This window comes from Bufo gargarizans, chromosome 1, assembly GCF_014858855.1.
Source record: "Bufo gargarizans isolate SCDJY-AF-19 chromosome 1, ASM1485885v1, whole genome shotgun sequence".
NCBI lineage: Eukaryota > Metazoa > Chordata > Amphibia > Anura > Bufonidae > Bufo > Bufo gargarizans.
This window is the reverse complement of record NC_058080.1, coordinates 325,700,650-325,723,632: the sequence shown is the minus strand read 5'-3', so window position 1 is coordinate 325,723,632 and position 22,983 is coordinate 325,700,650. Positions and strand designations below refer to the sequence as shown.

General features: G+C 44.5%; 1 protein-coding gene across 1 annotated transcript in view; it reads right to left on the bottom strand.

Moving 5' to 3' along the window:
• NRTN (neurturin) overlaps positions 1-22,983 on the bottom strand; it is a 699,911-nt gene that overhangs the window by 73,530 nt on the left and 603,398 nt on the right. The window contains exon 4 of the mRNA XM_044305909.1: positions 6,233-6,452. Coding sequence (XP_044161844.1) covers positions 6,233-6,425 — 193 coding nt within the window. The 5' untranslated portion in view covers positions 6,426-6,452. The remainder of the gene's footprint in view (positions 1-6,232; positions 6,453-22,983) is intronic.

Below are 22,983 nucleotides of genomic sequence, written 5' to 3'. Positions count from 1 at the left end.
ATCTGCTGTGTTATACATAGACTTACCGTGCATCAAACTTAGTCTTAACAGGCGGTCTAATATATATGTGCGTTTATCTAGTTTATATGCTGCACCATTTATACTTAGTTACATAGTTAGATTACTGATTTAGTGACTGTACATCAAGGCCAGCAGTTGCCTGGGCCTGCAAAAGTGTTACTATAGCCAGAACAAGTAGCAGCAGAAGAAGGGTTGGTGGTAGCAGCAGCTGCAGCTACAGGCCAGAGCTGCCACTGTCCTCCAGCAGTCATGTTTTGACCAACAATCCAACTATACTGGAATGGCTGACTCGCGACTCGCCCTTCAACATCATCTCAAGTGACGTCAGACACACAGAGCTGGAAATTGGTGGGCTCCTCTAACAGCACACTTGCAGTTGGCATGGCCCAGGACCAAGCTCTGTTATGCCACCTGACCTGCAACTGCCTCTTTATTTTGATGCTCCTTCTGCTTGGGAAGAATTGTTTGCTGCTGGCTCTGTTCAGCTTTTAGAGAGGACGAGCTTACTGAGGACACTCAGCAGTTACAGGCCAGCACAGAGGTCCACTGCATCCTCCTTTAGATATGCAGCTAATGATGATGATAGTCAGGTGGGAGCACATGTTGAGAGCAGTCAGAGATGTGGCTATGAGACTGGTGAGTGTAGGAAAGGTGACGAGCAGACAGTAGTGGATGATAATGTAGCTGTCACAATCGTATGTGGGAGGAAAACAGCAAACCGAGCATAGGAGGGAAAGGGGATACTGGAATAAGGCCTGGAAACTAGGTAAGGAAAATGGACACCTCCTAGAGAAAACCCTAACTCCAGTCCTGACAGACTACCAGTATGAACAGGCCCCAAAGGTAGGCACGTTCATACACCGTATACCTAGAATCCTATCTCACCCTATAAGACCCTGGAACTAATGTCAGGACTGAATCTACCTGTTCCTCCAAAGGGAAGGACGAACAGGAGTCTCCCTCAGGCCTACTGACAAACAGCAGGGAAAGGCAACACACACACATATTGTCATGCCCATGGTTATGATCGTGACTCCTTGGGAGCCACATGCAGTTGCCCGCAGTCTGGGTGTTGTGTCAACTGCAGCTGGGGGCACTTAGTAGTTTGCCTCAAGTGCGGTTGCCGTGGACAACAGGTATGCATGCGGTTGCCTCTGGCTTTGTGTGTGTGTTTGTGTGCACTTTCCTTGTTTGGTGTGCACTGTGTCATTTCCCTTCACTGGTGGCTGTCCGTGGCAACGTGTGGTGTTGTACATGTGGTGGCAGTGTCTCGGCCTTCTGGCTGTTTCCCAAGACATAGTTGCCACGTATGTCATTGCCTGCGGTAACAGCTGCAGTGTGATACTTGTGTGTGTATTCCCCTTTAAGCGGTTTCACTCCCCTGGTTTGTGTTGAAAGGGTTAACTCCCTTTCCTGTGTGTTTCTGTCTGGGTGTGGCCACTTTGGGCTATAAAGCCTCTGTGGAGATTAGAATTCTGAGGGGTACTCCAGGCATGTTGCTGGAGTCATCCTCCTGGTATCCTATTCCATCTGCCAGTGAGGGCCACCCTTGTGGTCATAAAACCCATGTATGATGTCTAGTTGATGTGTTCCTTTCTATGTTTATTACAGCTATAGATGTCCTGGTTTCCTGTGTGTTTTGTGTGTTCTGTCATCTTAGTGTTTGTGTGGACAGCAATACCTGGTGCATGGGTTCCAGTCAGCAAGGCTGTGGCAAGTTAGTTTGGAACTAGTGTTGTTCACCTGCCAAATCTATATGTCTGTATATGTCTGCCCTTCCTTCCAGCTTGGCCAGTGAGACTCCTGTTCCTCCGTATCCAGGAGGAACAGGTTGTCTTACCCTGCTCCTAGTAAGGGCCACCCTGAGGGCTAGTAGGGACTTAAAGGTTCTGGAGTATGAGCCCTCCCACCATCAGGGTCGGCTCATACAGCTAGGAGTCAGGGTCAGATTAGGGATGTTATAGGAGGTGACCTGCTCCCTGATCCTGTGCTCCTGGCCAAGTGGCGACTTGGCGACACATATACATATAGATATATATATATATATATATATATATATAAACAAAATACAAAAGGGAAAGGAAACACTTATCTTCAATGAAACTTTGGTAGCACCAGGAACTCAGCCGAGAACCAAACACAGGCTAACCACAAGTCCAACAGAAGCTATAAACCGCTAAGCATAGTGGGAGAAACAGCAATAAATATAGAAGGCAAAATGACCACAATAGCCACACTTGGGGAGGTGTGGCAAGCACCACAAAAAACACGGACTTAATTTGATCCAGAAGGAAAACATGTCAGATCAAAGCACATGTAGCCAGTCTCACAGAACCCCTGCCACCTGTCGCGGGAACATCTGCATGTCTCGGGACATACACTCACCTAAAGAATTATTAGGAACACCTGTTCTATTTCTCATTAATGCGATTATCTAGTCAACCAATCACATGACAGTTGCATCAATGCATGTAGGGTTGTGGTCCTGGTCAAGACAATCTCCTGAACTCCAAACTGAATGTCAGAATGGGAAAGAATGGTGGGCTACAACAGCAGAAGACCCCACCGGGTACCACTCATCTCCACTTCAAATAGGAAAAAGAGGCTACAATTTGCACGAGCTCACCAAAACTGGACTGTTGAAGACTGGAAAAATGTTGCCTGGTCTGATGAGTCTCGATTTCTGTTGAGACATTCAAATGGTAGAGTCCGAATTTGGCGTAAACAGAATGAGAACATGTATCCATCATGCCTTGTTACCACTCTGCAGGCTGGTGGTGATGTAATGGTGTGGGGGATGTTTTCTGGGCACACTTTAGGCCCCTTAGTGCCAATTGGCCATCGTTTAAATGCCACGGGCTACCTGAGCATTGTTTTTGACCATGTCCATCCATTCATGACCATCATGTACCCATCCTCTGATGGCTACTTCCAGCAGGATAATGCACCATGTCCCAAAGCTCGAATCATTTCAAATTGGTTTCTTGAACATGACAATGAGTTCACTGTACTAAAATGGCCCCCACAGACACCAGATCTCAACCCAATAGAGCATCTTTGGGATGTGGTGGAACGGGAGCTTCGTGCCCTGGATGTGCATCCCTCAAATCTCCATCAACTGCAAGATGCTATCCTATCAATATGGGCCAACATTTCTAAAGAATGCTATCAGCACCTTCTTGAATCAATGCCACGTAGAATTAAGGCAGTTTTGAAGGCAAAAGGGGGTCCAACACCGTATTTGTATGGTGTTCCTAATAATTCTTTAGGTGAGTGTACGTGGCAGTAGCCAATTGCATGTGGGAGCCAGGTGAGGAGGGGCATCATCATCAGAAGGTAAGGGTGGCAACAGGCCTGTAAGACAGGAACAGAGTGCCGATGAGTCAGCAGAGTGATTGCAGTGGAAGATCTGGAGCCAAACGCGCCCAGGTTAGACCGTCTCCTACCTGGCGGGAAACTAATACTGGTGCACAGTCTTATAAAGGCCGCAGCATGCAGTCAACATGGAGTGGTGGGGGTAAAACTTAGCAGTGTGGGAATTTTTCATCAAGTCGCTGGAGGACGTTAGCTTGGCGGTATGCCGGGTATGTGGGAAAAAGGTCTAGTGCGGTCAGGGTGCAAATGTTGGCATCACAGCCCTGCGTCAACACATGGAACGGCACCATAAAGTGGCCTGGGAAAAATGAGGCATTAATGTAGTGGTACAGCCTGACGCAGCAACCACTGAATCTTCTCAACCACAACAAAAGGAAGCTGTCATTTGCTTCTGTTACTTCTCTTCCTCCTACTCCTCGTCACATGTTTTGCCAGCAATCGATCTCCGAGGCGATTGCAAAGAGACAATGGTATGCATTCACTCATCCAACGGTGCAGAAGCTGAATGTGCACCTGGTCAAGTTGCTGAAACTACAGTCTCTCCCTTTCCACATCGTTGACTCTGCACCTTTCATAGAGCTGATGGCTTGTACCCAGCCAAGGTGGAGAGTCCCAATCCGTTATTACTTCTCTAAAAAAGTTGTAACAGTCCTGCGCACGTATGTTTAGCAGAAAGTAGGCCAGTTCTTGAACCTGTTAGTGCCTGGTACAGTTCATGCCAGCACTGACATGTGAAGCTATAACTGTGGTCATGGACAATATATATCCTTTACAGACCACTGGATTAACGTGGTTCTGGCCAAGGCACACCAGCAACTTGGCAAGGTGATGGGAAAGCCTTTTCTGTGTTGCATTCATGGGATTTATGTGCCAATGTCCTCCTCTGCCGTCTTATCCTCCACCTTGTCCTCAGACTCCACTGTAGGTACAGTTAAGAGTGGTACTCCAGCATGATTAACCAAGAAATCAAATCCTGGCTGTCTCCTCGACAACTGGAGTTAGGAACCATGGTAACCGATAACGAGAAGAACATTCTGTCTGCACTGTGTCAGGAGGCATGCATGGCACACATCTTCAAACTGGTTGTCACCCAGTTCCTGAAGTCTTCCACCCAACTGCAAGTCATATTGAAAATGTAAAGGATACTGTGGGCTGTTCTTCTGACAGATCAGAAGCACGGAAAAATACACAGTGATTTGAACACAGCCTTAATGCTAACACCCTTCCCACTGTCATGGGGCCACTACTTGAATCTTCGGCCACTGCACGGTTAAGTCCACGTCAATTAATTAGATCTGACGCTAACATTGACCTGAAAGTCTGAGTTCGCACTTCAGATATTTAGTCAGTTATGTCCATCACTTATTGTGAGCCAAATTCAGGAGCCAAGCCTACTCTCGGATTAGGTATCATAAATAGATCTGAATCTGTTCTGTGGTTTTGACCCACACTTGCTTTGGGCTGATAATAACTGGTAAACATAACTGACCAAATAAGTGAGAACTAAGCCTAAAAGTAATGCACATTCATTCTAAATCCAACAGAAGATAATCAAAAGCATGTGTTTGCACTGTCACAACATGGATTAAAATAACTTTTTTTTTCAGCACTACTTTATTGGTGCTGCCTCTATGTCCTTATTATGTTCCACTAAAGAGTCATTGAGACACAGCTCTTGTAGGGGCATGCAGTTTTTTTTTTTTTTGCTTTACTGAAGGCTGCTGTATGCTTTTGGTTAAGTTAGGGATTAGCTAGGACTGTTGGTGGCATGCACGATGATGCACACATCCATATATGTGACCTGCCTGTGATTCTGATGCACAGTAACTGTTTCCTCCTGTATTCTGTATGCATTGGCCCCTGTAGTCCAGCTGGGTCAAATAAGCACTAATGAATGTGTTAGCATCCATCAGCGTTTGCACTGCCTGTTCATCAGGCAGTGTAATAACACAGTTAGCGTCTATCTTCACTTCTGGATTTGCATCTAAACTGCTCCGTACCTCAGTATATTGTTTTCTTTACTGCTGCAGCTTCTGAGAGTGTGCTACAAAGAGCTAGGAGAGCAAGTTAACCTGTCCCTATGTATAGTCTATGGGCAAGCATGAGACCATATAATTTCTGCCCAGTAGCTCATGGAAAAACAAAATTGCATATTGCAGAGGGAAAACTGCTAAATATGCCAGATTCAGGTCATATAATGGCCATAAATAGTATTATTCTTCATGTGCAAACATGACAGCTTAAAGTGGTTGTCTGCTTTTGTTATATTGATGACCTATCTTCAGGATAGATCATCATTATCAGATCGGCAATAGGTCCGTCCTATTCACTTGAATAGGAAGGAGCAATCACAAAGAAGGGAATGGGATGATGGAGCTGAAATTACTCTGCTCGCCACTACATTGTCTACAGCGAGCAGGTAAACAGAGAAGAGAGCACATTACTCGTACCAGCAATGCATTCTCTTCAAACGCCTGATTGGCAGGGGTGCCATCAATCGGGCTCCAACCAATCTGATATCGATGACTTATCGTAACAGACAACCTCTTTAATCTAAAAAATTATCTGAAATGACTTTATAGTACAGTATTAATCTTAAAAAAAGAAAAAGTGTTCCTATAGATTAATAAAACTTCTGACATTTCATTGATGAGTTTAGGTTACTGGAGATCTGGATGCTAAAATTCCTTCTGGTTGCTAAAAAGAAAGTGCTTAGCTGAGCATTGTGCCCATTTGGCTTTTATCTTTTCTGCTCGGGTCAACTTGTAGAATGGATTGTACATGTATAAAAATGGAAGGCATACATTTAAAGGTTTTTAAATACATTTTCTCTTACATTGTGAAATCATAGGTGACTTGCGTTCGGAGGCTCGTGGAAATCTCCTTGATCTCTTTGGTGAACCCATTACTGACTGAGATGGGGTTGAGCTGACTTTCCAGCTCCGGAAAAAGACTTCTGTGCAAACGAGTAAAGACAACAGAGCACAGAGCAGCATCAAAGCAGGACTTGTCCTCTTCCATACCTTCATCTTAAGAACAATCAAGGCATTGAGACGCTGCAAAACAACATAAGATTATACACATAAAGCGCAAATAATGAGAAAAGGGAAGACAGACAGACATGAGAATAATTGGGGTTCATATTAGGATAGAAACCATGATTTACAAATAATTTATAGCTCCTTCATAAAGAAGTAAACAAGTGTGAAGATTTCTATGATAACTGTGAATATGTCTAAATCGTATTCTAGGAATCACTTCTCTTCATCTGTAACTACAAGTGCAATTATGCCTTGTTTCTATCAGATATGCACCTCTAATAAAATATTCAATGTGAGGTCATTAACAAACCCATGCATGGATTTGTCATCTGCAGTGTCATACATCTTTATTTTTCAGCTGACTATTATCAAGGAATGGTTTCTTGTTTGCAGACAATACAGCTATTTACAAGAACCTATTCTAAAAATAAAAGTAGAGACATGTCAATTGAATGGTAGTCTTTGTTGTTACACCCCTTGCTCGGGTGTTATTAAGAATATAGCTCCGTTTTTCATCCTGTCTACTGTATGTATTGGACTCAGTCTGTTAACTTTGACAATTATGCTTCATGTACACGACTGTAGTTTTGGTCGCATCTGATCTGCAATTTTTTGTGGATCACAGACGGACCCATGCATTTTTATGGGTCTGCTGAAAATGTGTCCACATTCGCGTTATCATTCCACAAATTATAGAACATGTCCTATTCTTTTCCGTTTTATGGACAAGTATAGCCAGTTTTAGTAGAAAAATGTGGCATGCACGTGGTCAGTATTGGTATTTTGCAAATCCGCATTTTTTGGGCCACAAAATGGATACAATCATGTGCGCAAAGCCTAAATAGAAGGTATAGAATATTGGAAGTACAATTTAGGATCACGATAACGAGCCCTTAAAAGCAATACACAGTGTTGTAGAAATAATGAGGCTGATTTACTTCTGAAAATATGCCTGAATTCCAGCTAAAATTGAGACAGTTTTTGTGTGATTTAATTATCAAGGCTTACCCGTTCGCACATGTTGAGACTCCGCAATATAAATAATTTACAAATGGTCAATGATCAATGATTGTCTCATGGTTACATGTGCTACTTATTATTTTGTAAAAAAAAATACATTACTTTCTTCTAATAAAATGTTTCTACCTATTACTATGATTTAAAATTGTCAGCTGTGTCTGGGAGTTTTGACTACAAATTTAGCGATTAGTGGCTCTAAATTCAGTTTTATGTATTCGGCTGGTACTGGTGATATCATTACGCCTAAATATTTGAAGTGGGTGGTCAGTTGCAGGGGTATACGGGCGAGATCTAATTGTGTTGGGGTGGGATCTAAGGTGAGAATTGTGGACTTGCCCCAGTTTATTTTAAGCCCAGAAAATGTCCCAAAATCAACAATCTCCTTCTTTATTTGATCAATGGACTTCTGCAGGTCTCCCACATATAATAATAGATCATCTGCATATAACAAGACTCTTTCTTCCCGGGGGCCTATTGGAAATCCCTTCCAATGTGGAGAATTTCATAGAAGGCAGGCCAGGGGCTCGATTGCTATCACAAATAGGAGGGGGGACAAGGGACAACCCTGCCGTGTGCCTCTATGTAAAGGAAAGTGTTTGGAGAGTAGCCCGTTCGCTCTAATCCTTGCTAATGGGGAGTTACAGTAATTTGACCCAGGAGATAAAACCCCGCCCAAATCCCATGGACTCCAAGACTTCCCACAGGTATTCCCATTCCACACTGTCAAAAGCCTTGGCTGCGTCTAAGGATATTATTGCACGGCATCACCCCGTATTTAACGGTCTCTGTAGATTAAAAAAACTGTTGGAGATTATTGGCTGTGCTTCTATCTGGCATAAATCCAGCCTGATCCTTTTGTATTAAAGGACCTTATTAAGCCGGTTGGCCAGTAATTTAGCTAGCAATTTTACATCAGTAGGTAGGAGAGAAATAGGTCTGTATGAGTCAGGTTTAACTGGGTCCTTATTGGGCTTTGGTATAACCACCACTATAGCCTCTCTCATAGAAGCAGGAAGCTTTCCGATTCATAGCGCATCATTAAAGGTCTCCAGGAGGTGTGGAAGGAGACAGTCCCTGTATTGTTTAAAGAATTCTCCTGGTAATCCATCCGACCCCGGAGCCTTTTCATTAGGAAGAGAGCTTAAAGCAATTTCAAGTTCCTCCAGTGTAATGGGCTCATCCAGATATGCGGCCGATTCTAGGGAAAATTTAGGGATAGATATTTGGCTAAGATAATTTTTAATATCATCTCTTCCCATAAGCAATTTGGAGGAGTATAAATCCTTATAAAAGTTGTGAAATGTATCCAGGATTACTGAACTTTCCACAGAAAGTTCTCCATCTGCGGTTCTGATTGCTGCTACTCTGGATGAACCCTCCTGTGACCGGACCACCCTAGCCAGCAGACAACCCGTACTCTCTCCTGCCTCAAAGTATTTTTGTTTAGTGAAGAACCGTTTATTGTCCGCTATATATAGCAGATGATCTGTAAGTTTGGATTGCGCTTCTTTCCATACGGCTGCAGTCTGCTGGGAGGGCGTGCTTACATATACCTGTTCACTCTTTGTCACTTCCTGCTGTATAGCTTTAGTGAGTTCCCTAGTTTTAATTTTTCATTTATTAAATTTCTGGATATAAAGACCTCTCACATATACTTTCTGGTGTCCCAAACTATTCCTATGGGTGTTGACCCTATGTTAAAATTGAAAAATTCCCTTATATATTCTGTCATGGGGTCTTCCTCGTCTAACAAATGTATCCAAAAAGGGTTGAGTTTCCAGAGCGCTGAACCACAACGTCCCTGTCGTTTTCAAATCTCAATTCTATGTGTATGGGAGAATGATTCGAGAGGCACCACAGTAAATATTCAATAACAGAGGTATATGGCAATGCCTCCAGGGATCCAATGGGTAAATCAATTCTGGACAAAGAATTATGGGATGCAGAGAAGCAGGAGTACTGCTGTTCCTGAGGGAATCTAATTCTCCACAGGTCGTGCAGGTCCAGTTCTCTGAGTAACTTTGCCAATGTGGCTTCCCCAGCATGTGTTAGATCATTAGGTGGAGGGAACTTATCCAAAGAAGGGTCCAAATATTTATTAAAGTCACCTATCATCAGAACCGGCGCCTGGGGGCCCTGCACTATCCATGTCATTACTTCTTTTATTACACCAGTAGAATATGGCCATGGTATATATATGGCAATTAGAAGAAATTGTACCCCAAAAATAGAACAGCGCAGACAGACATATCGGCCTTCAGTATCAATTTTGCTAGAGTGGCACTCAAAAGGAAAGGCTCTATGAACCAGGACACTAACCCCCCTAACGTGCGTACAGAAAGTGAAATGAAAGGCCTGCGAAATCCATGGTTTATGAAGCAGTCTGTGGGATTGTTTAGACAAGTGAGTCTCAGTGAGGCAAACTATGGCTGGCTGGTACTTCTGGACAGCCATAAAAACCGCCTGACATTTAGAGGGCTCTCCCAGGCCTCTAACATTCCATGCCAAAACGTGAGTTTTATCCGCCATCACTCCGTAAAAAGCATAAGAGAAAGGGCGGTTCAGGCACCCATATAAAGCAGTCACTGTATGGCATAAGAGTAATAACATATATTATCTCTATTTGGATCATAACCCCCAATAAACTGTAAACATAATAATTCCTATAAAGGAACAAACTTTCTATGGTCCCCAAACAGGACCTGAGGCAGAAGAATGGTTCCTGTAACCCGTCACATAGGAAGCGGTAACACATCTGCAATTACGGACCAGATCTCAATAGTAGAGGCCCGGGCAGCAATAAAAGAGGGCCGCAAGTAGCATAGTGACTTAGTTAACTCTTGGCCTGTCAACAAAACAATTAACAATAGTACAGGTATGAGCATTAAAGTCAGTGTTATTGGATAGCACCAAATTACTACTCCGGGCACAGTAGTAATCATGCAAGAACAGGCTCATAATGTCACAGATGGTGTTACAGAAAACTAGAAGACACAAATGAAGATCCGACTGACTTAATCCAAAACTAAGGAACAAAAGGGTAAGCCCTGTAACAGCCCTAGCTCTCTCCCTTACTGCTCAGCCTATACAAAAATCTCAATGGTAGAAAATTGCATACCCTCGTTCCTCGACTGTATGACACCTGAATAACTTAAGGGCAACGCATGTCTCAGTACAGTGACCCTAAAAGCACCAGGATGGAACCAGCAGTGGAGTACAGATACTCTGTGGAGGAATTTGACCGTATGATGTGGTTGCGGCTGAACTTCTTCGGACCCAATCCAGCTGAGAAATACGTGAAGTTCGTGAGGAATCTAGTGTCTAAGACCCTACTATACCGGGCAGAAGGTGACGGTCAGCTGCCACGTTGGGTGGACCTCCATCGGAGGTTACGGTTGCGGGACAGTGGGAGCCTAGTCTCCATTCCCCAGCGTCAGTGTGAAGTGCAGGGAGAGGAGAGCAGCGGCCTCCCTCCCCAGCGGCAGGCTGAGTTACAGGGGGCAGAGGTAGTTGTTCCTGCCCCCCAGCAGCAGAGTGATGTGCCGGGAAGGCAGTGTGAAGTGCAGGGAGGGGAGAGCAGCGGCCTCCCTCCCCAGCGGCAGGCTGAGTTACAGGGGGCAGAGGTAGTTGTTCCTGCCCCCCAGCAGCAGCATGATTTTTTGGGAATTGGGAGCCGAGTCTCCATTCCCCAGCGGCAGGCGGAGTTACAGGGGGCAGAGACAGTCGGTCCTGTCCCCCAGCGGCAGAGTGTCCTACAGGGAATAGAGAGCCCAGTCTCCTTTCCCCAGCAGCAGGACACTGTATTGGGAGCGGAGGCGGTCGGTCGCACTCCCCAGCGGCTGGAAGTATGTATGGGAGAGGAGCTCGTTACCCCCTCTCCCCAGCGGCAGCTTAACGCACCAGGGGGAGACAGTAAGCCCCACAACAGTGCAGATGGGACCGTGGTCTCTGCAGTTACAGCACAGAGGGTAGAGACAGTCGGTCTCCCCCTCCAACAACCAGGCTCCAACCAGGCTTCTTCCGTGGTAGCGCTGGCACCAGGGCTGAGTACCGCTGATCCCTGCCCACAAAGCAACCTCCACTCCAAACCAGGGAGCAACACAGAGACCGGGAGTACCAGCTTCCAACATCACCTTGGTGGACTTACTGGACAGAGACAGGCTACGAAATTCAGCAGGTCCAGTATTGGGTTGTGGGTGGGCTGCCAGACTAACTCAGGTACCGACCGGCGTGAGGTCAGGTATCTGGTTAGTCTTCCCTGGGGGGGGGGGAGATGTGTGGCGAAACCAACCTCGCCACTGGGTTTTGGAGAGGACTGTTTAAAAGCCTCTTGCCTCAGGATTATGGCCCATAGTAACTGTAAAGGAGAAGACAGACCGGCCGCACAGCTTAAATCTGTCTGTAGAATTGTATTTTATGTTATTATGCGTTCGGTTAAATTGTATGTTATGTGAGGGCACCCAGATAGCTAATATTATTGTATTTGTGTATTCTGAGTGCCATTCACCTAATGATATGCACTCAGACTTGAGCTATCTGGGGATATGTTAAATGTCTGTATTTGCTGTGGGGGTGTGCCATTGTGTGTTTGGGTGGTGATTCCTGTCCTGTTGTCTCCACATGTGTATTGGTGATCTCCCCTTTGTCCTGAGAGATAATTGGATTGTCTTTGGTTGTCTCCGGGACAGAGGGGAGGAAACCATGATGCATTGTGGGGATATGTTGTATCTGCAACAAACTGTAATAAAAACCAGGCTGGGTGTGCCAGCACTTCAGACCACTGTTTGACCCTCAAGACGGAGCCTTGTCTCGTTATTGGGGGGATTCCCTGTATGCTGTTGGAGACTGATTGCCAGGAGTGTAAGCCGACTGAATGCTTTTCCTGTTCGCCTGCTGACAGCTACTCGCGAGGTTCCAGTTTGGAGTGTTATTTTGTATCCAGTTCGGGAGGTTGGTGTTCTGCAGTAGCTGTGCCTGTCTCCTCGGAAAGGGGCATATCGCCTAAACGGATCTTAACCCCTTGTCTGCTGAAACGGTGCCGTTACACCCTATAACAGTGAGGGGACACGACCACCGGCTCCCTACACTTAATACGGAGGGAGTCAGGGTCACCTAGGATCAAGCCCACAGGAGAACAGAAATAAAGAAACAGACTTATCTTGTGGATGCAGTAGTAACAGCTTCTAGCATCAGCACACTCCAGGAAGTTGTATAAACCGCAAGGTAAGGCAGTATGGGGAGGAGATATATAGGGAGGCAATCACTGCTAATAGATGACAGCTTGGAGAGGGAGGAGAGATGTCAAAACGATAGCAAAACAAAAGAAGAACTGAAGAAGAACGTCTAACAGAACTTCTCAAAGATCTGGTGGTGACAGTACCCCTCCCTCTACGAGTGGACTCCGGACACTCAGAGCCCACCTTCTCAGGATGGGACCTATGGAATGCCCTGAGAAGACGAGTGGCCTTACTGTCCGCCACTGGAACCCACATCCTCTCCTCAGGACCATAACCCTCCCAATAAACGAGGTACTGAAGAGAACCGCCGACAATATGAGAGTCCACAATCCTAGAGACCTGAAATTCAAGATTATCATCAACCAAAATTGGAGGAGGAGGCAAAGAGGAGGGTACAGTGGGTTGGGCATAAGGTTTTAATAGGGACTTGTGAAAAACATTATGGATCTTCCAAGTCTGAGGAAGATCAAGACGGTATGCAAGATTTTGTAAGGCCCAATAAACTTAGGACCCAACTTCCAGGAGGGAACCTTCAATTTGATATTCTTAGTAGACAACCATACCAGATCACCAACATTCAGGACCGGACCAGGCACACGTCTCTTATCCGCCACACGCTTATATCTCTCACTCATGCTCTTTAGATTATCCTGAATCTTTTGCCAAATAGATGACAAAGACGAGGAGAATCTCTCCTCATCAGGTAAACCAGAAGCCCCCTCTCCAGAGAATGTCCCAAACTGCGGATGAAACCCATATGCACCAAAAAATGGTGACCTATCAGAGGACTCCTGACGACGGTTATTTAAAGCAAACTCAGCAAGGGAGAGAAAAGAACACCAATCCTCCTGATTCTCCGTCACAAAACAACGCAGATATGTCTCCAGATTCTGATTGACGTGCTCTGTCTGGCCATTCGACTGCGGGTGGAAAGCAGAAGAGAATGACAACTGAACCCCCAATCAAGAACAGAAGGCCTTCCAGAATCTGGAAACAAACTGCGTACCTCTATCAGAGACTATGTCTGAAGGGATACCATGCAGTTTGACAATGTGATCAATAAATGTCTGCGCCAGCGTTTTAGCATTGGGCAAACCAGGAAAAGGAACAAAATATGCCATTTTGCTAAAACGATCCACCACCACCAGAATCACAGTCTTCCCCGAGGAACACGGCAGGTCTGTAATAAAATCCATGGACAGATGTGTCCAAGGACAGGAAGGAATGGGTAACGGAAGGAGAGGACCCGATGGCCGTGAATGAGGGACTTTGGCACGAGCGCAGGTCTCGCAGGCTGCCACAAAACCCTCAACCGACTCACGAAGAGCCGGCCACCAGAATCTCCGAGCAATGAGATCCACTGTGGCTCTACCCCCCGTGTGCCCAGCAAGGACAGTATCGTGGTGCTCCATAAAAACCTTGTGTCGTAAAGTGAGAGGCACAAACACCCTCCCAGGAGGACAAAGATCAGGAGCCTCTGCCTGGGCTGCCTGAACCTCTGCCTCCAATTCAGGAAAAAGAGCAGACACAACCACCCCTTCAGCCAAAATGGGACCCCGGTCTTCAAAGTTCCCCCCTCCCGGAAAACAACGTGACAGGGCATCCGCCTTCACATTCTTAACCCCAGGGCGGAACGTGACAACAAAATTAAACCTTGAAAAGAACAAAGACCATCTGGCCTGTCTCGGGTTCAGACGCTTGGCTGACTCCAAGTAGGCCAGATACTTATGGTCGGTAAACACGGTAATAGGGTGTCTGGCTCCCTCTAGCCAATGGCGCCATTCCTCAAAAGCTAACTTGATGGCCAACAACTCCCTATCTCCCACACCATAATTTCTCTCTGCGGAGGAGAGTTTCTTCAAGAAAAAGGCAAACGGTCGCCATTTGGCAGGAGAGGGACCCTGAGACAAGACTGCACCCACACCCACCTCAGAAGCGTCCACCTCAACTATGAAGGGCAGAGAGATATCAGGTTGTACCAAGATGGGAGCGGAAGCAAAACTCTCCTTGATACTAGAAAAGGCCTTACGCGCCTCTACCGACCAGGAGGAAAAATCTACCCCCTTTCTAGTCATATCAGTGAGTGGTTTAACAACAGAGGAATAATTCAAAATAAACTTCCTGTGATAATTGGCAAAACCCCCAAAAAAACGCATCAGTGCCTTCTGATTCTCAGGAAGCTCCCACTCAAGCACAGCGCAGACCTTCTCGGGGTCCATGCGAAAACCAGAAGCGGAGAGAAGAAACCCCAGAAATTGAATTTCTGGAACCGCAAACACACATTTTTCCAGTTTAGCGTACAATTTATTCTCCCGCAGGATGAGCAAGACCTGACGTAAGTGTTCCTTATGAGTTTTGAAATCAGGAGAAAAAAATCAAAATGTCATCTAGATACACTAATACAAAATTCCCCATTAAATGATAAAAAATGCTGTTCACAAAATGCTGAAAGACGGCTGGAGCATTCATCAAACCAAAAGGCATAAGCAAATTCTCAAAATGGCCCTCAGGGGTATTGAAGGCCGTCTTCCATTCGTCTCCTTCTCTGACCCTGACCAGGTTGTATGCCCCTCTTAAATCCAACTTGGAAAAAACTTTAGCCCCAACAATCTGGTTAAACAGGTCCGGGATTAGAGGAAGGTGTTAAGGGTCACGAATTGTGATACTGTTCAGCTACCTGAAATCCAGACATGGTCTTAAAGAACCATCTTTTTTCTTAACAAAGAAAAAAACAGCGGCAACAGGTGACTTCGAGGGTCGTATGTGTCCCTTTCTCAGACTCTCAGAGATATAAGCACGCAGAGCGACCCTTTCAGGTTGGGAGAGATTGTATAAACGAGATTTAGGCAGCTTGGCACCTGGGATGAGATTAATAGGGCAATCGTACTCCCTGTGAGGGGGCAGCTCCTGAACACCAGTCTCAGAAAACACATCCGAAAATTCAGAGAGAAAAGATGGTACAGTCTTAGTAGAAACCTCTGAAACAGATGTCGTGAGGCAATTCTCTCTGCAAAAGTCACTCCAACCATTTATTTGCCTCGCTTGCCAATTAATGGTGGGGTTATGTTTAGTGAGCCAGGGTAGCCCCAACACTAGAGGAGTAGGCAACCCGCTTAGGACAAAACATGACACATCCTCAACATAAGTATCACTCACAATCAATCGGATATTGTGAACTATGCCCTTTAACGATTTCTGAGAAAGTGGAACGGAATCAATAGCAAAAACAGGTATATCCTTTCCCAAAGTGCATACCTGGAAATCATGTGTTATAGCAAATTGATTATCAATGAGATTGACAGCTGCTCCATTATCTACAAAAATCTCACAAAAAATGTTCTTGCTCTCTAGCACCAGGTAGGACAAAACTGGAACTACAAGCAAGCGGAAAACCTTAAATTTCCGCATCAACCTTGCCAATAGAAACAGATGGAACGTTTTTAGAGGATTTTTTTGTTTCTTTATTTCTGTCAAAAAGCTGCCTGAATCTCCTAGAGGGACAAACATTTGCCAAATGATTTATACCTCCACAACAGAAACAAACCATCCTCCGAGAGCTGAATCTTCTATTGTCAGAGACAAGCAAACCCAGCTGCATGGGCTCCTGCTCAGAAGGGATTGAGAGAGACTGAAACCCCTGTGCACTGAATGAGACCGCCGCACTGTCCTTGGACTGAGTATGACAGGAATGAGTGATCTCTCCTCTCTCTCTAAGACGCCTGTCAATACGAACGGCCCGAGACATGGCAGACTCCAAAGAGATAGGTCTTTAATGAAAGGCAAATGCATCTTTCAATCCCTCTGAAAGACCATGGCAAAATTGACTTCGGAGTGCAGCATCATTCCAACCAGTATCAGCTGCCCATCTCTGACATTCTGAACAGTATATCTCTGCGGACTGTTTACCCTGGCATAAAAGACGTAGTCTAGACTCAGCCAGAGCAATATGATCCGGATGATATATCTGACCCAGGGCTAAAAAAAAATCATCCACTGAACGGAGGGGCCGTGCCCCCACCGGCAGCGAAAAGGCCCAAGACTGAGCGTTATCCCTGAGCAGCGAGATGATGATCCCAACCCTCTGCTCCTCATCACCAGAGGAATGGGGAAGTAGACTAAAATTGAGTTTGCAAGTCTCTCTAAAACTAACAAAATTCTCACTATCCCCGGAGAACGTATCCGGGAGCGAGATCTTAGGCTCAGAACAAACTCCATGAACGCAAGCTGAACCGATCACCTGAAACTGATATACAGTTTTACGGAGATCTGCTACCTCCAATGAAAGACCCTGCATGCGTTCAGTCAAAAGTGAAACCAGATCCATGCTTGAGACGGTTTTGGCGGTTTATAATGTCACAGATGGTGTTACAGAAAACTAGAAAACACAAATGAAAATCCAACTGACTTGATCCAAAACTAAGGAACAAAAGGTTAAGCCCTGTAACAGCCCTAGCTCTCTCCCTTACTGCTCAGCCTATGCAAAAATCTCAATGGTAGAAAATTGCATACCCTCGTTCCTCGACTGTATGACACCTGAACACCCTATAATAGTGAGGGGACACGACCACCGCCTCCCTACACTTAATACGGAGGGAGTCAGGGTCACCTAGGATCAAGCCCACAGGAGAACAGAATGATGCAGAAGGTACTGAAGAACGTCTAACAGAACTTCTCAAAGATCTGGTGGTGACACATAACAAGCATTAAACATTATACTTATCCGCCCATCCCCAGAGTCTTCCATGAGGTCTCCGGAATAGTCCCAGGCATGGCATTTCCCACTCTATCAGTCGTTCTCATATCTTTCAGAAGACAAGGATTCCATTTGTTCAACCCAGTGGCTGGCTTCCTCTAGGGATTCAAAAAAAAATGTCTTTCCTTTAAACATTATCCGCAGCTTTGAGGGTTATAGCATGGAATATTGTATATTTTGTGAGCGTAGTCGCTTTTTAACATCCAGGAACTGTGCTTGCTGTTTCTGTACCCCCGCTGAGAAGTCAGGGAATATGGAGACTCTTTGTCCATCTATAAATAGGTTCTGATGTTCCTTTGCTTTGTGGAGAATGGCATCTCTATCTTGAAAAAGTGTAGAATCCTCATTAGCATTGGTCTAGGAGGACCTCCCGATGGTGGTGGGCGAGGCGGCACTCTGTGCGCCTTCTCTATAGTAAAGAGGGGGGAAAGAGAGTCCTTTCCAAATATCTTCCTGAACTAGTCCTCAAAGAAATGGACAGCATTGGATCCTTTGGATTTTTCCGGGACTCCCACTATGTGAAGGTTGTTTCGGCGTGATCTATTTTCCAAGTCCTCCGTTTTATTTATTAGAAGGGTGATATTATGGATTGCTTTAGCCAGATCACGTTTCATAGGGGGGAACCTGGTCTTCCAGGCGGGATACGCGTTCCTTTGCTTCAGCAATTCTCTCATTAACTTTCCTGATGTCTTGTCTAATAAGGGACACATTCTCTTGGAGGGACCCAATAGATGTACTAAGGGTAATCAAGGCTGCACTACATTGGTGCACGGCTGTATAAATGTCCTTGGTGGTAGGATCAGACAGCAGTGGAGGCATGGGGGCAAGGGGATGCATTTGGGCCCTACATAGTGAACTACAGTCAGGTCCATAAATATTGGGACATCGACACAATTGTAAAATGTTTAGCTCTCTATACCACCACAATGGATTTGAAATGAAACAAACAATATGTGCTTTAACTGCAGACTATCAGCTTTAATTTGAGGGTATTTACATTCAAATCAGGTGAACGGTGTAGGAATTACAACAGTTTGCATATGTTCCTCCCACTTGTTAAGGAACCAAAAGTAATGGGACAATTGGCTTCTCAGCTGTTCCATGGCCAGGTGTGTGTTATTCCCTTATTATCCCAATTACAATGAGCAGATCAAGGGTCCAGAGTTAATTTCAAGTGTGCTATTTGCATTTGAAATCTGTTGCTGTCATCTCTCAAGATGAGATCCAAAGAGCTGTCACTATCAGTGAAGCAAGCCATCATTTGGCAAAAAAAAAAACATTAGGTGTGGCCAAAACAACTGTTTGGAACATTCTTAAAAAGAAGGAATGCAGCGGTGAGCTTGGAAGACACTAAAAGACCCGGAAGACCACGGAAAACAACTGTGGTGGATGACCAAAGAATTCTTTCCCTGGTGAAGAAAACACCCTTCACAACAGTTGGCCAGATCAAGAACACTCTCTAGGAGGTAGGTGTATGTGTGTAAAAGTCAACAATCAAGAGAAGACTTCACCAGAGTGAATACAGAGGGTTCACCACAAGATGTAAACCATTGATGAGCCTCAAAAACAGGAAGCCAGATTAGAGTTTGCCAAACGACATCTAAAAAAGCCTTCAGTTCTGGAACAACATCCTATGGACAGATGAGACCAAGATCAACTTGTACCAGAGTGATGGAAAGAGAAGAGTATGGAGAAGGAAAGGGACTGCTCATGATCCTAAGCATACCACATCATCAGTGAAGCATGGTGGTAGTAGTGTCATGGCATAATCATGTATGGCTGCCAATAGAACTGGTTCTCTTGTATTTTTTGACAATGTGACTGCTAACAAAAGCAGCAGGATGAATTCTGAAGTGTTTCAGGCAATATTATCTGCTCATATTCAGCCAAATGCTTCAGAACTCATTGGACGGCACTTCACAGTGCAGATGGACAATGACCCAAAGCATACTGCAAAAGCAACCAAAGAGTTTTAAGGCAAAGAAGTGGAATGTTATGCAATGGCCAAGTCAATCACCTGACCTGAATCTGGTTGAGCATGCATTTCACTTGCTGAAGACAAAACTGAAGGGAAAATGCCCTAAGAACAAGCAGGAGCTGAAGACAGCTGCAGTAGAGGCCTGGCAAAGCATCACCAGGGATGAAACCCAGCATTTGGTGATGTCTATGCGTTCCAGACTTCAGGCTGTAATTGACTGCAAAGGATTTTTAACCAAGTATAAAAAAGTGAAAGTTTGATGTATGATTATTATTCTGTTCCATTACTTTTGGTTCCTTAACAAGTGGGAGGCACATATGCAAACTGTTGTAATTCCTACACCGTTCACCTGATTTGGATGTAAATACCCTCAAATTAAAGGGCTTCTGTCACCCCACAAAAGTCTTTTTTTTTTTTGGGGGGGGGGGGGGGCTAGCTACATTCCTTATAGCGCGATATATGAGAATATAATGTTGTCACTTACTTTCATGCGGCCGTTTCTTGAGAAAACGAAGTTTTATAATATGCAAATCCGGTCTCTACCAGCAAGTAGGGCGTCTACTTGCTGGTAGCCGCCGCAGAAAACCGCCCCCTCGTCGTGTTGATTGACAGGGCCAGCCGTGATCTCCTCCTCCGGCCGGCCCTGTCAGTATTTCAAAAATCGCGCGCCTCTGTTCATTCGGCGCAGACGCTCTGAGATAAGGAGGCTCGTCTCCTCAGAACTCCATCAGTGCGCCTGCGCCGATGGCATCACCGAAAGAGAAGACGTCATCGGCGCAGGCGCACTGAGGGAGTTCTGAGGAGACGAGCCTCCTCATCTCAGAGCGCCTGCGCCGAATGAACAGAGGTGCGCGATTTTTGAAATACTGACAACATTATATTCTCATATCTCGCGCTATAAGGAATGTAACTAGCCCAAAAAAAGAAAAGACTTTTGTGGGGTGACAGAAGCCCTTTAAAGCTGACAGTCTGCAGATAAAGCGCATCTTGTTCGTTTTATTTCAAATCCATTGTGGTGGTGTATAGAGCCAAAAATGTTAGAATTGTGTTGATGTCCCAATATTTATGGACCTGACTGTATATTCGGTAGGGGGCCCCCCGTCACTTGCCTTCAGCTCCTCCACGTGGGATCCGCCATCTTGGGAGCAGGAGTCTCCCTCTGCATCATGAGCGACCGAAGTCGGCTGTTTAAATCACCGCAGCCACACTCTGTCTAAAAACTCTTCACAAGCTGCCCCCCAACATGTTTCGCCAAAACCTTGGCGTCATCAGGGGTTTTGGGCAGTCTGCAATATACTGCAGTGATCACATGTAATAGGGGAGCCTGCAAAGAAGGAAACGCAGCATAGTCTCCTAGTTAGCATTGCACTGTGATACTAACAGTGCAAATACAAAAAAAGCAACAAATTCACAGACACAGCTGATAATTTAAAATCAGAGTAATAGGTAGAAACATTTTATTAGAAGAAATAAATGTTTGCGTTTTTTTACAAAATTATAAGTAGCACATGTAACCATGAGACAATCATTGGTCATTGGCCATTTGCAAATAATTTAGTTTTTGTGTGAAGCTCAAGAAGGAGGAATGGCTTTTATGGAATACTCGCAATTCTGGTACAAAATAAGCTAGGTAAAATGTGGTATAAACTTTACAGTCTATAGACTATGCAGTCTAAAGGTGCGCCAGATTTAACATCCAGCCACAACAACTGTAGTAAATTTGGTGCATTTTAGACTGGCCAAATTCAAACCAAATTCAAAGTATTATCAGCGCTCTTTATTGTCATATTCTTTTATAACATGGAAATCATGCAAATGGGCAGTGTATGCTTTGTTGTAAATACTATGTTCAATTTTTGTGTCTTAATTTATCTCCTATTACCTCCTGATATAAACATTCCCTTACTGGAGGGAATATGTTTTCAAATATTTCAAATTGGGCCCAGATGGGCACTTACTATGTGCATTTTAAGCCCCCAATAACAATTCGCTTGTGTGATTTAACAAATAGATATATTAGTTAAGGCTGGTAAAAGTTCTTGCTTGCTCTACTGGACTGAAAATGTGTATGGCTAATCAACTATGTTCATAAGATTATAGTAGCAAACTATTGTGGTATCTTGGGAATTCAGTTTCATATACACTACGATTGCCCTTCTGAAGCACAATACATTACTAAAATGCTATAATGATCAACAATATCCATTTATGATATATCAGAGATAAACGGAATTTCTTGAAATTTGTTTTCGGTCTGAATTTACTGAATTTAAGAAAAAATAAATAAATTTGGACCTGAATCATATCTGGTATCACAGTAGCTTACTTTGAAAATAAAAATAAAATTTTTGACTGTAATATAATAGCAGTTCGTTGTCTGCAAGCATGTGTGTCAGGCCTACAGCAGCGTCTACTCTGCCAACTTCTGCCAGTGTCACTAGTGCCACTTATATCTGGTGTCAAAGTAGATTACATAAAAAATAAAAATTGACTGTAATATAATAGCAGTTAGTTGTCTGCAAGCGTGTGTGTCAGGGCTACAGTGTCTACTCTGCCAACTACTGCCAGTGTCACCAGTGCCACTCATATGTGGTGTCACAGTAGCTTGCATTGAAAAAAAAGGAAACAACTGTTTTTGACTGTAATATAATAGCAGTTAGTTGTCTGTAAGCGTGTGTGTCAGGCCTACAGCGTCTACTCTGCCATCTTCTGCCAGTGTCACCAGTGCCACTCGTATCTGGTGTCACAGTAGCTTGCATTTAAAAAAAAGAACAATAATTTTAACTGTAATATAATAGCAGTTAGTTGTCTGCAAGCGTTTGTGTCAGGCCTACAGCTTCTACTCTGCCAATTTCTGCCAGTGTCACCAGTGCCACTCATATCTGGTGTCACAGTAGCTTGCATAAAAAAAAAAACTTCACTGTAATATAATAGCAGTTAGTTGTCTGCAAGCGTGTGTGTCAGGACTACAGCGTCTACTCTGCCAACTTCTGCCAATGTCACCAGTGCCACTTATATCTGGTGTCACAGTAGCTTGCATTTAAAAAAGAAACAAAGCAATTTTGACTGTAATATAATAGCAGTTAGTTGTCTGCAAGCGTGTGTGTCAGGTCTACAGCGTATGCTCTGTCAACTTCTGCCAGTGTCACCAGTGCCACTCATATTTGGTGTCACAGTAGCTTGCTTTAAAAAGAAAAAACAATAATTTTGACTGTAATGTAATAGCAGTTAGTTGTCTGCAAGCGTGTGTGTCAGGTCTACAGCGTATGCTCTGCCAACTTCTGCCAGTGTCACCAGTGCCACTCATATCTGGTGTCACAGTAGCTTGCATAAAAAAAAACAACAACAATTTTGACTGTAATATAATAGCAGTTAGTTGTCTGCAAGCGTGTGTGTCAGGACTACAGTGTCTACTCTGCCAACTTCTGCCAGTGTCACCAGTGCCACTCATATCTGGTGTCACAGTAGCTTGCATAAAAAAAAACAACAACAATTTTGACTGTAATATAATAGCAGTTAGTTGTCTGCAAGCGTGTGTGTCAGGACTACAGTGTCTAC